The sequence below is a fragment of the Capsicum annuum genome, chromosome 3 (genome assembly GCF_002878395.1).
Source record: "Capsicum annuum cultivar UCD-10X-F1 chromosome 3, UCD10Xv1.1, whole genome shotgun sequence".
In the NCBI taxonomy this organism is placed as follows: domain Eukaryota; kingdom Viridiplantae; phylum Streptophyta; class Magnoliopsida; order Solanales; family Solanaceae; genus Capsicum; species Capsicum annuum.
In genome coordinates, this window is record NC_061113.1 from 186,507,824 (window position 1) to 186,519,647 (window position 11,824).

The following is an 11,824-nucleotide window of genomic DNA, read 5'->3' on the forward strand; positions in this document are numbered from 1 at the left end:
TATGTGACAATTTGACTCAACTCGGAGTCTAAGAAGGAAATGAGGACTTCTGGCCTTAAATATGCTATAACACTTTTGTGATTTGAAGACTTTTGAAACGTGTGGTCTTGAACATGCTATAACATTGACTATAAAAGGTTCTTATTAAGGATAAAATGAGAAGTTTAAAGTTGAATTGATTCTAAATATAGAAACATGAAATTCTTTTTGGAATAGACTAATACAGAAATAGTGTCATATTACTTTTAAGCACTCTTTTAGATTTTTTTAGTTTACACATGCAAACATTGTAATCGAATATCATTTTCTTGGTTTCCAATGCTCTTCCTATCTTTTTCTGTTTTATACAACTGCAAAAAACAAATATTACAAAGGAAATTCGAAGGTGTTTTCTAACTTATATCTTATTATATTGCTCTTCCGGATATATTACAATTGATTTGCTTTTGATGAGTTAAGACATCACAATAACTGTGCTTATGTAAAGTATATTTATGGATATCCAATTGTGGACGGAGGTTAGAAATTTTGGCATATCCCATGAGAGCTTCAACAAAGATGATATGATTGTATAATTGCTAACTAATTGATTGATGAAAGTGATTACTAACTGGAGGAAGTTGACAGTGGCTAACTAGTTGATTAATTAGAGGGTTTTATTAGTATAAATTTCAAAGCTAGGGACAATTGCATCTAGAGCAGTTGAAGTACTGATCAAGGGATGTGAATTATCCTATTATAAGTATGACATGGTGTTTAACTTTTTCAATAACATGAAGAGCGTTCCCTGCGAAAATAATAAAAGTATTGTATATGAAGTGCTGCTAATGTTTTCCAATTAATTAGAGTACAAAATCATTGGTACAGAAAGTTTGATGTTTATTTCTCCCAATGAATATCTGAATTTTAACATTTTCTCTGTGTGTCTTCTCTTCTATTTTTCGGACTGGGTTGCAGATACCATTGAAGGGAACACCACATCAAGTTACTTATTCTGCTGAGAAGAGTCTTTACTCGGTTATAGTTTCAGTTCCAGTGAGTATACGTTCCGTCTTCTGTTATCTGTTTTTGGTTTGACATTAATGGATTAACATATGTTTCAAGGCTGGTAATACACATGCTGAGAGATGAGTCATAAAACATACACTAAATGTGTATACTACAGGACTTTCCTACGCATGAATGCACAACATAGAATTGTTAGTTGACTACTGTTATGGTCAGCGGTCAGTATGATCTCACAGGATAGGTTCCCCCCACCCCCACCCACCAAAACCCCAGCATAAAGAAAAGGAAGAACACACAAACACACAAAAAGAAAGAAGAACTAAAATAGAAGGAAAATGTAAATCATTGGTTGAAAAAAACAGAGAGGTTAGCATTAATATTTACTGGCTTCATTTCATACAGTTTTACTTATTTCTGACAGGTTCTTAAGCCATTGAATCAAGTCCTATCAACTATAGCTGATCAAGAAGTTGGCCATCAGTTTGATCCTGAAAATATAAATTATGAAGGAAGCTACCCTATAGAAGAATTTGAGGTGCGAATTTTGGAACCAGAAAAATCTGGTGGGCCCTGGCAAACGAGGGCAAGTATTCCCATGCAAAATTCTGAAAATGCTCTGACTGTGAGGACGGTTACTTTACTTGTGAGTTCTATTTTATTCTTCTTCTTCCTCTTCCTCTTTTTATCATTTGTATCCCACAGAAACTAAACTATTTAAAGAAGGGAACATTTTAATATTGAGTACAAGCTCTCCCAGAGAATTTCAAACTTCGAAGTTTTTTCTTTTTTTTTACTAAAGTCAATGTTTATTTCGCCTCTCAAACTCAATTGATACAATTCTTGAAGGTTTGTTAAGATAAAACTGCAACTTTCGAAACTCCAATTTGGAAAATACAAGATTCTGTTTCTAGTGGTCTATACATTCAACTCTTCTTTGCATTTTCTCTGTTGAATGTTACAATTCCTTAAAGTTACAATTCCTTAAAGTGGAGTGTTCGAAGCTCCAGTTGCCCTTTGAAAAGCTTTTCTTGAAATGATCTGTTTAAAAATCCATGAAGATATTTCTCACTCTAAAATATGAAGTGTAAACGATTATACCATGACCAAGAATGTTGTTGATTCCAAAAAAAAAAAAAAACTGCGCATTAAAAAAAAGAAAATAAAACAAACCCAGGAGCACTGCTTGGACACTCCACTCTAATAGGAACATGAAGAGGAGACTATTAAACACCTTATAAAAAAGGAATTATGTGGATACTTTCAAAAATTAACCGTTTCCTCTTTCTTTCAATTTGTTTAAACAGAATACAACAACTAGAGAGAGTGAAACACTTTTGGCAGTTGGGACTGCTTACGTGCAAGGGGAAGATGTTGCTGCAAGGGGTCGTGTGCTTTTGTTTTCTATAGATCGAACTGCTGATAATTCTCGAACTTTGGTATCTTCCACCACATGGCCTTGGCTTACATATTTCTCTCTTTTGTTGGCAAAATGAGATGTTTTACTCTCTTCTTTGAAATGGTTTCAGGTCTCAGAAGTCTACTCAAAGGAAATAAAGGGTGCTATATCTGCTTTAGCTTCACTTCAAGGTCACTTGTTAGTAGCTTCTGGTCCTAAAATTACCTTGCACAAATGGACGGGTTCTGAATTGAATGGAGTTGCCTTTTGTGATCTTCCTCCACTTCATGTTGTGAGCCTAAATATTGTAAGTACAATTTGCAGTGGCTTTTCCTGTACTTCTAGGAACATTATCAGCTCAAACTCCAGTTAAGATTTTGTACTTGGGTGTTTAATTCGGTACATTTCTTTCATCTAAGGAGTTACGTAAATTATGGTTTCCTTTAATTTGTGATTATTGAAATTTAAGAAAGTTGGTCAAAGGTAGCCAATAGCCCACCCTCTCTTGAATCTGCATTGAGGATAAATAAGCTTATGAATATAATCTGAGACTTAAATCATATAAATACATGAGGGATATCATGAATTAAAATTTTAAAGAGTACTGAATTCAACATTATAAATGAAATACCCTTTTCAGCACTCCCAGATTCTGCTTTTGCTTTATATACAAAGATGTTACTTTTATAAAAAAACCATCATAAAAGAAATGCCTAGTGAATATCCCATTTTTGCACACCAGGGTTGTGAAAATTCACGAGAAGCGACTGGCTGTGCCTAGATTGAGGAGTTCCAATCGCAATCCTGTAAAAAGTGCATATATGTAGTCATAATTTCGTGAATCCAAGTGGTGCAGTTCCTATTTTTCTGCATTGTTGGTAACAGTTACAGAATTTAATGTGATAAATCATTTTGCAACATCTCAATCTGCTTTAAAATAGTGTCCCCTTCACCCAACCCCTGAGTATATGCATAGACACTAATCAAAGTAGAAAGCAACATGAATAAAATGTGGTGAAAGGAGCAAAACACGGCCAGTAGTTTGTTTTGTCTATTGATTATTATTAAGATAGGTTGTCCTATATCTATTACTTGTAGTTAGACATGTAATATTTGGTGGCTCAAGCTACAAGGAGAATCAAATAGACTGTTGGGAGGAGCACATAATTTATGTTTTATTGTTTAGAACCTTGTCAGTTTCCATAAATGAAGGATCTAATAGTACAATCCTTTTCATTCTTGGACAAAAGATATCAAACCGTGATACTATTCGGAGTTCTTTGTTTAATTTCCCTAAGTTTCTCAGAAAAATTTATTCTGAACTTTTCTCATGCCTTTTTACCTTCAATGTTGTAAATGTCATAGGTGAAGAACTTTATTCTTCTTGGAGACATTCATAAGAGTATATACTTCATCAGTTGGAAAGAGCCTCAACTTACTTTATTGGCTAAAGATTTTGGTGCTCTTGATTGTTTAGCAACAGAGTTTTTGATTGATGGTAGCACTCTCAGTCTTGTAGTTTCAGATGATCAAAAGAATGTTCAGGTAACTTGTATCTTTATAATTATTTCTATTTTGTCTGTTGTGTTTTCATTTTACTCTGTGATAAAATAAGGTCCTTGAGCCTAATTCAATCCCAAAAGCTAGTTCATGAGGTGAGGTTGTCCAAGACCATATAATGACAATCCATTTCCTCCACACGCCAGACTTACCAACTAGAGTGTGGACAACATAACATGGAGGCCCAACATTGAGACGTCAGAATATGGATGCTCCTAGCTTTGGTACCATGATAAGAAATGAATCTTAGGCCATTACACAAGATTAAAATGAACTGCATTATCACTTTTTGCTATTGGTGTAGTTCTGAGCGTATAGATGATCCTGTGGCTATTGTAGACATACTAGGATCCTTATAAGATGTAGGAGGATCTAGGGATAGCTTTTCTTTTTCCCTTTTTCTCTTTTGCTGTTACTCCACCTCTGGATGCAGGATATGTTGTAAATTTTTTGGATAACAGCCCCCCCACCAAAAAAAAATAAAAAATCTTAGGCCTAACTCAATCCCAAAAGCTAGCTCACGAGGTGAGGGTTGTCCATGACCATATAAGGAGACAATCTTATTTCCTCTACCAATGTGGGACATTTAAACTTTGAAGGCTATTGCTCTTCTGTCTGGGAAACTTTAAGTTCGCAAAATAATAACAACCACCGCAACATACCCAGTGTAATCCCACAAGTGGGGTCTGGGAAGGATGGTGTGTACACAAATCTTACCACTACCTTGTAAGGTAGAGAGACTGTTTTTGAGAGAGAAGAAGTCATGACAAAAATGCTAAAGATGACATGACAAAGCACACTAAAAAATAATCACTACAACAAAATAAATGATACTTGAAGTGCACGAAACATCAAATAATCACAGAAATGGAATAACAAGAAACTCTCAAAGTAATACTACGAGTCTATGATTACTAGTATGAAGGAATAAGCGAGACAACTCTCAACTACCTAACAAGCCATTTGCCCTAACTCGTCTTCTGTAACTTCCTATCTAAGACCATGTCTTTGGTAAGATGAAGTTGCGTCATTTCCTATCTAATCACCTCTGTCCAGTACTTCTTCGACCTACCTCTACCTCTCCTAGAACCATCCGTAGTCAACCTCTCACACCTTAGCACTGGGGCATCCGTGCATCGCCTCTTCACATGCCCGAATCACCTCAATCTCGCTTTCTTCATCTTGTCTACCAGAGAGATTATTCCTAAATTGTCCCGAATATCTTTGGTCCTAATCTTGTTTCTCCTTGTATGCCCACACATCCACCGCAATATCCTCATCCTAAGTTGGCTAGACGAGTTCACTCTAATAGCATTTCTACGTCCAATGTCTAGGATCAGTTGAAAACCCACAAGACTTTCTGATGTAGGTTCACTATAACTTTTCCATCTGATACAAAATTGGATACCTTCAACCTGAGTGTTTGGATTTTGTTTTCTCTATTCAGCTCCCCCCACCTTATTGGTGTTATTATTAAATTTTTTGGTGCTTTCTTTCCTTTGGGTTGGAGAAAGGTGGATGAGTTTGCTACGATATGACTATTCTAATGCATGAAAAAGATGCAAATCAGCATTTGCCACTGAGCATGTCGTTAGCAAATTCAGTTTTGAGTCACAGAAATTTATACTTTCCAAGAATGATCTATAGAGAAGTTTGTGACTGCAATGTAGTCATGGAAAGTATATAGCTGTTCGTACTTGCAATAGTTATTCAGATATATGTTGGCCTGTATCATCAATCTTGCATATAGCATTCTGATTAGGTATCTAGCACAAGGGGCTAATGTCTTTTGTTACTTCCCACTGCTATTATCTTTAGCTATGGCTTGAAGACCTGTAATGTTGTTCAAATTTAATCATTGGATATCTGACTCTAATTTGTTAATATTGCTTAAATGTAGATATTCTACTATGCTCCAAAGGTGTCAGAAAGTTGGAAAGGGCAGAAACTTCTGTCCAGGGCTGAGTTCCATGTTGGTTCTCGCATTACAAAGTTCTTACGCTTGCAGTTGCTTCCCACTACATCTGAGCGAACTGCTACTGCTCCGGGGTCTGATAAAACAAATCGCTTTGCTTCAGTGTTTGGCACGCTAGATGGCAGCCTCGGCTGTATAGCCCCTCTTGATGAACTTACTTTTCGTAGGCTTCAGTCCCTGCAAAAAAAGCTTGTCAGTGCTGTTTCCCATGTTGCTGGACTAAATCCTAGATCTTTCCGCCAGTTCCATTCAAATGGAAAAGCTCATCGGCCTGGTCCAGACAACATAGTTGACTGTGAGCTGCTATCCCAGTAAGTAGTCTCTGGAACCATGAACTATCTAGCACTTCTTTATAGTTTACTCAAAAGTTGTTTTATGTGTTGCCACTTCCCTGTTTAGACAGTTGAGTATGTACCATATTATGTTTGGTGGTACCTTCTCAGAAAAGAAATTATTTTTGATGTTGAGTGAAGAGAAGTATCTTTTCTTCGGATGAGATCGAAGAGCTCCATGCCTACAATAAGTTGTCCTTGAAGACTGATTGGGGGTACTCTAAATCTCACACTCGTTCCTACACGGACATACAAGTCTCGGACAAGATTAAAAGGTCTGGCTAATACATGACCTAATATACTTTCAGGAAAATAGATGACTTAATAATCGTGTAACAACACTAAAATTACCAGTTTCAAAAAAAATAAAAATAAATGTGTAACAACACCTAGGCATTGATTCTAACTGTCTAGTTTAATTTTCCTCTATATGATTTTTAAGTCTATCTTGTCATCTTCCATTCTCATAGTATCATAGGGAGGCCTATGGAGGACATGACTAAATCTACTCTTCTGACCTTCTCCAAGGCTCACCAACGAGACTCGTGGTCTTGATGTTGTGATGAAGTGGAATATATATGAACTGTTATTTGTGAAATTTTTGATATGCGCAGTCTCGCAAAATCTTTTTAACAACGTTGGTCAGCTATAGACTTATAGTAGCATCTGAATTTGTATCATTAGTGTATATATCTTGTTCATTTTGCAGCTATGAGATGCTCCCATTGGAGGAACAGCTTGAGATAGCTCAGCAGATCGGAACCACACGGATGCAAATAATGTCAAACTTTAATGACTTGATCTTGGGTACAAGCTTCTTATAATGTAGCTCTAACGAGGACGTATAGATCAGAAACTAATGTTGCTAATTGAGGCAGTGGGGAACTGGAGCAGTTTAGAAGTCATCTTCGACCAGTTAAAAGTCTTCAGTAATCATCCTCATGGAACTAAGGCGGCTTTAACACCTAACAGCTGTTTCCTCCTGTATCATGAATCCGAAGAACGTTAAAGGAATCATCATTCTTGTCAAGAGCAGCAGCTGCTTCTTAATGGGATTACCCAGAATTCTTGGTTCGCTGTTGTTACCGATGGGTGTACATTAATTAGGCGTATCAACCCGAGGACCATTTATTATGTACTGCTTAAGATGTTAGGTGATGCTTGATCTTCTATAACCCATCATTGCTAACATTGTAGATTATATTATGATGTGTAAGGTTAGTAATACAAAGGGGATGCAGAGCAGAGAGGAAGCCGTTCCAGGTTGATCTTAGATGAAACGAGGTGGTGTACTTGAGGTGATTTTTTGCTCATCAAAACCTGAAATGTAAGCAGTCGAAAATTCTAATTTGTTGATTCTGCTGGTTAACAGTTTGGACCTATGTATAATTTCTAACACGTAGGATATTTTGAATCATCAAGAATATCACTTTCTATTCCAGTTTTTCCTCATTTTCCTTGAAGCATCCTGTGTTTGTAATTAATTGTACGACTACATACAGATTTTACACCGCAGAAAACTGACGTGTGATGGATGGATTAGTGAGAAAGCGCTTGAATCCAAGAAGGAACCCTTGTCCCTTGTTTTGTTCTGTATCCCTTCCTAACTAATGATTGTTAAAGTAGTTCGAAGTTTGGGTTACAGTGTTGGTCGTGTGTGCGCTCAAGATGGTGATGATGGAGGTGAACATTTGGAAACAGTTGGCCTATGGCCAGTCTTAAAGAAGAAAAACATTAGTCTTTATTGCCATGACATCTTAAAAGAGGAGTGGGGTTTAATAGACGCATTACCAAATACTTCTTAGATTGACTCCAACCATACTGAGGTAAAATGGTTCTGCCTGAATATTTATAGGACACGCAGTACTTTTTTCCAAAACAGAAAAAGATGTAATGCAATTGTCTATGAACCTAATAGATACCTGATTATTCATGGTATTTTTACCTAAATCTTACACAAACCTTAAAGCAACATTAAGCTACCAAAATAGATACAGCTAAAAGCCACGACTCCCCACCACTTTTTCCATGAAAGAAAAAAAAAGGAAAAGGAAACGACTAGAAATAAAAAGAAGTCAATATCCATTCATGTAGTTTGGGACAAATGCTTTTGGAAATGTCTAGAAAAAGAGAGACAAAATGCGATGGAGATGAGTGAACTTATAGATAGCATATGGCCTCGTGGTCTCTTCTCCCATGATTAGTTTCTTCCTCTTTTTCCACATTGGAGTCCCATTCATATTACATTATTGTATATAGTCCCAAGTCACTAGATATTGTTGTTATATCTCTTTCAAATGCTACCAAAATAGCCCATCACGAAGTGGACTCTCTAACTCTGAAAAGATCTTAAATTTTGGTCCCATCAAAGGGATATGTGTGGGAAGCAAGATTATCCAGTTGTACTTGAGATAGAGAGAAGGGAGAATTCTATGTTTTAGGATGTACGTGCAATTAGGAATCCTTAATATAGTTTACTAGCATGTACGTGTGTTTTTCAAAATCAGTCGAATTCAGCAAAAACATCAAAATATATAAAGAACTAACAAAAAGTGCATTAGGTACCTTGGTGGATAATACCATGAAACTAGTTATCGTCTATCTTTTTTTCCCCCCTCTTTTCTTTTGTTAACGCTATTTTCAACGACTTAAGCAATTAGCACATTTATTTTAAAAAAAAAAAAAACATATTTACGCATATCATCAAGTAATTCCCTAAGTATAAAGCTTAATGAAAAATTTCAGCCGTTGTCATATTTGCTGCAGACGATATCAAAACTTTTCATGTCGTGAAATGTCATGATGATTGGGTACTTAGTCCTTACAATAGGGAAAGGGCAATTGGTGTTTTTCTAAACCTAGTTAAAACAGAAGTGGAGTGTTAAGTTTTACAAGTAGGTCACCCCAATTGTGGTGGGATGAATAGGATCTCTCCATTATCAATCAGAGGCTCTCTCCATTATCAATCAGAGGCCTCGAGTTTGAACTGGAGAATGAGGATTTTTCTTTGGTAGAAAGCATTTTCCTATTTAATAGGCTCTATGCAATGCGAATCCGAATTAGTTGAAAACTCTGAAGCAGATACAAACACTTGATCGTATATAAAGAAAGTTCCACATTGATTAGTGGAACATGCATTATGGTTTCTTTACGTGGTCTTGGGCTATTTTTCCTCATTAGCTAATTTTCTTAAGTTGCATTAGGCGTACAATCAATTTTTTTGACATAGAAAAATACAATTGACAGTCATTGACAAAGAAGTTATATATATTAGGATTCAAAGTCGTGACACTGAGATTTGACAAGGAAAATAAAAAGAAGACGTTATTATTACACTGTTCCATTGAAGAAGAAAGATAGTAATGCATGCTGCTTATGGAAAATTTTATGCCTTCCTATATGACTCACACGCCAAAATCAATTTATGTCAAAAGTAGTTTTTGCTTTTACGCATGCCCTTTGTCTTCACTTTATTTATTTATTTGTACCTAAAGGGAGAATATAACATTTTGGTCAATGTCCTTTTCTGGATACATTTCACATGCAATTTATTTCTTTTCTATCTTTTTTAAGTTTATTTTCATAAAGGTCAGATATTTGCCTAATTTCTTTTGTATAAAACCCATTTTAACTTTGAATCCTTCATCCCTCCTAAATGTTTGATTGGGATTTGACAATGGTGTGATCGACAAAATTATCACTTTGGATCCTCCCAACAATTTGGTGCTATTTGTAATTCCCCCTATATAATTTTGAGAAAGAATTTTTATTTTATTTTGATGAGTTATACATGTGTGTGAGTTGGTAAGTATATTTTTGGTTGATAATCCATGGGTAATTTGTCGCTACAAATTAAATGATACCTTTACTAAAAAGGTTTACTTATGTATATTACGAGTTAAAAATAATAAAATGCATGATAAATACATGAGTTTAACCCCCTTGACTTTTATCGGAGCGTGATCTACAACCTATTTTTACAAAAGTCAAACGGAATAGTTTCATAACTCGATCTCCTTTTAGGTTTGACTTAATAATATTAACTTTCTCTTGTGGTTTATGATATTACTCTTATCTTCGTAGTCTCTGGTGGTGGTACCTAGCTTTTCCGCTGTATCAAAATACAGGTTGGTAAGTTTGATCGGCAATCCACTAGTAATCTGTTTGCTAAATTCTTGATAGAAAATCTTTTGACTTGCCAATTTTGGTTGTTGTCATGGGTAATTCGCGATTTCTGGCAGTGTATATAAATAATAAAGTATCACAATCGAATTTAATGAAATTGAACTTTGAATTATTTTTCATAAATCCGTAAGTTTCACACGTATAAATAATAATTATGATACGTGCTAATTTGTTTTCATTCCAGCAAAATACCGACCAGACCTACTTATTAGTAATATAATATATATATGTATGTATGTATGAATATGTATATGTATGTATATATATATGTATACTAGTTTATGTGTACGCGCCTTGCACGTGTACCTCACTTTAATGAGTTCAAACATTACATACATTAAATAGGATATTTGCTTAGATAATAAAGATGAATATAATAATTAAATTTAATATCTTTTGAGTATGTAAAGATGGAGAATTTATTTATTAAACCTAATCTTTACTAAAAATATTTTTAAAAGTCGATCGACATTCATCTATACCATCTGTAAATTGCAACAAAACAATACAATGATAGAGACATCAAAATAATACAATTAAATCTAATCTTCACACACAATTTTTTTCTCAAAATTGTCCGACACTCATCTACCATCCGTAAACAATAACAAAATACTACGATAATAGAGATATCAAAATAATACAACTAAATCTAACCTTTACATAAAAAAATTTCTCAAAGCCGACCAACATTTATCTATCACCTGCAAACTGCAATAAAATAATACGATAAAAGTGATATCAAAATAATACAATTAAACTTAAATTTTACACACAAAAAATTCTCAAAGCCGATCGAGATTCATCTACAAACTGTAAAATACCACAAAATAAACAACTAATAGAGATATTACGATAATAAAATCAAACCTAATCTTTATCTAAAAATTTTTTTCAAAGCCGACCTACATTCATCTAGCATCTGCAAATTAAAATAAAACAATAAGATAATAAAGATATTAAAACAATACAATTAAACCAAACCTTTATACAAGAAATTCTTCAAAGTAAACCGATATTCATCTACGACCTGTAAACTATAAATATATATATATAATAGTGATCGCAAAGCTTCGATTTTGATTCAACTAATTCTTGTCTAAGCGAAAATTTTGACTCTAAAGAATGATTTTGAATGAAAACAAAGAAGATATCTATCTATCTATCTATCTATCTCTCTCTCTCTATATATATATATATACATGTTGAATTCTATTATGCTGACAAAAACAGTAAAAAAGTTGAGGGTTAGAAAATCAAGCATCCAACAATCTAGACATTCAATCGAATCAAGTTAGATGAGCATCAATCATATTCTACCAATAGTCAAACTAGTTTGTTCTCTAGTTTAACGTACATCTCAGTATT

At 34.7% G+C, this 11,824-nt stretch overlaps 1 protein-coding gene across 2 annotated transcripts in view; it reads left to right on the forward strand.

The window, feature by feature from the left end:
* Positions 1 to 7,712, forward strand: part of LOC107863382 (cleavage and polyadenylation specificity factor subunit 1) — a 39,751-nt gene extending 32,039 nt beyond the window's left edge. For both annotated transcript variants that reach the window (XM_016709275.2, XM_047408521.1), the window contains 7 exons: positions 958 to 1,035; positions 1,430 to 1,651; positions 2,313 to 2,444; positions 2,535 to 2,711; positions 3,770 to 3,949; positions 5,865 to 6,250; positions 6,981 to 7,712. In XM_016709275.2, coding sequence (XP_016564761.2) covers positions 958 to 1,035; positions 1,430 to 1,651; positions 2,313 to 2,444; positions 2,535 to 2,711; positions 3,770 to 3,949; positions 5,865 to 6,250; positions 6,981 to 7,095 — 1,290 coding nt within the window. In that variant the 3' untranslated portion in view covers positions 7,096 to 7,712. The remainder of the gene's footprint in view (positions 1 to 957; positions 1,036 to 1,429; positions 1,652 to 2,312; positions 2,445 to 2,534; positions 2,712 to 3,769; positions 3,950 to 5,864; positions 6,251 to 6,980) is intronic.
* The last annotated feature ends 4,112 nt before the right edge of the window (positions 7,713 to 11,824 follow it).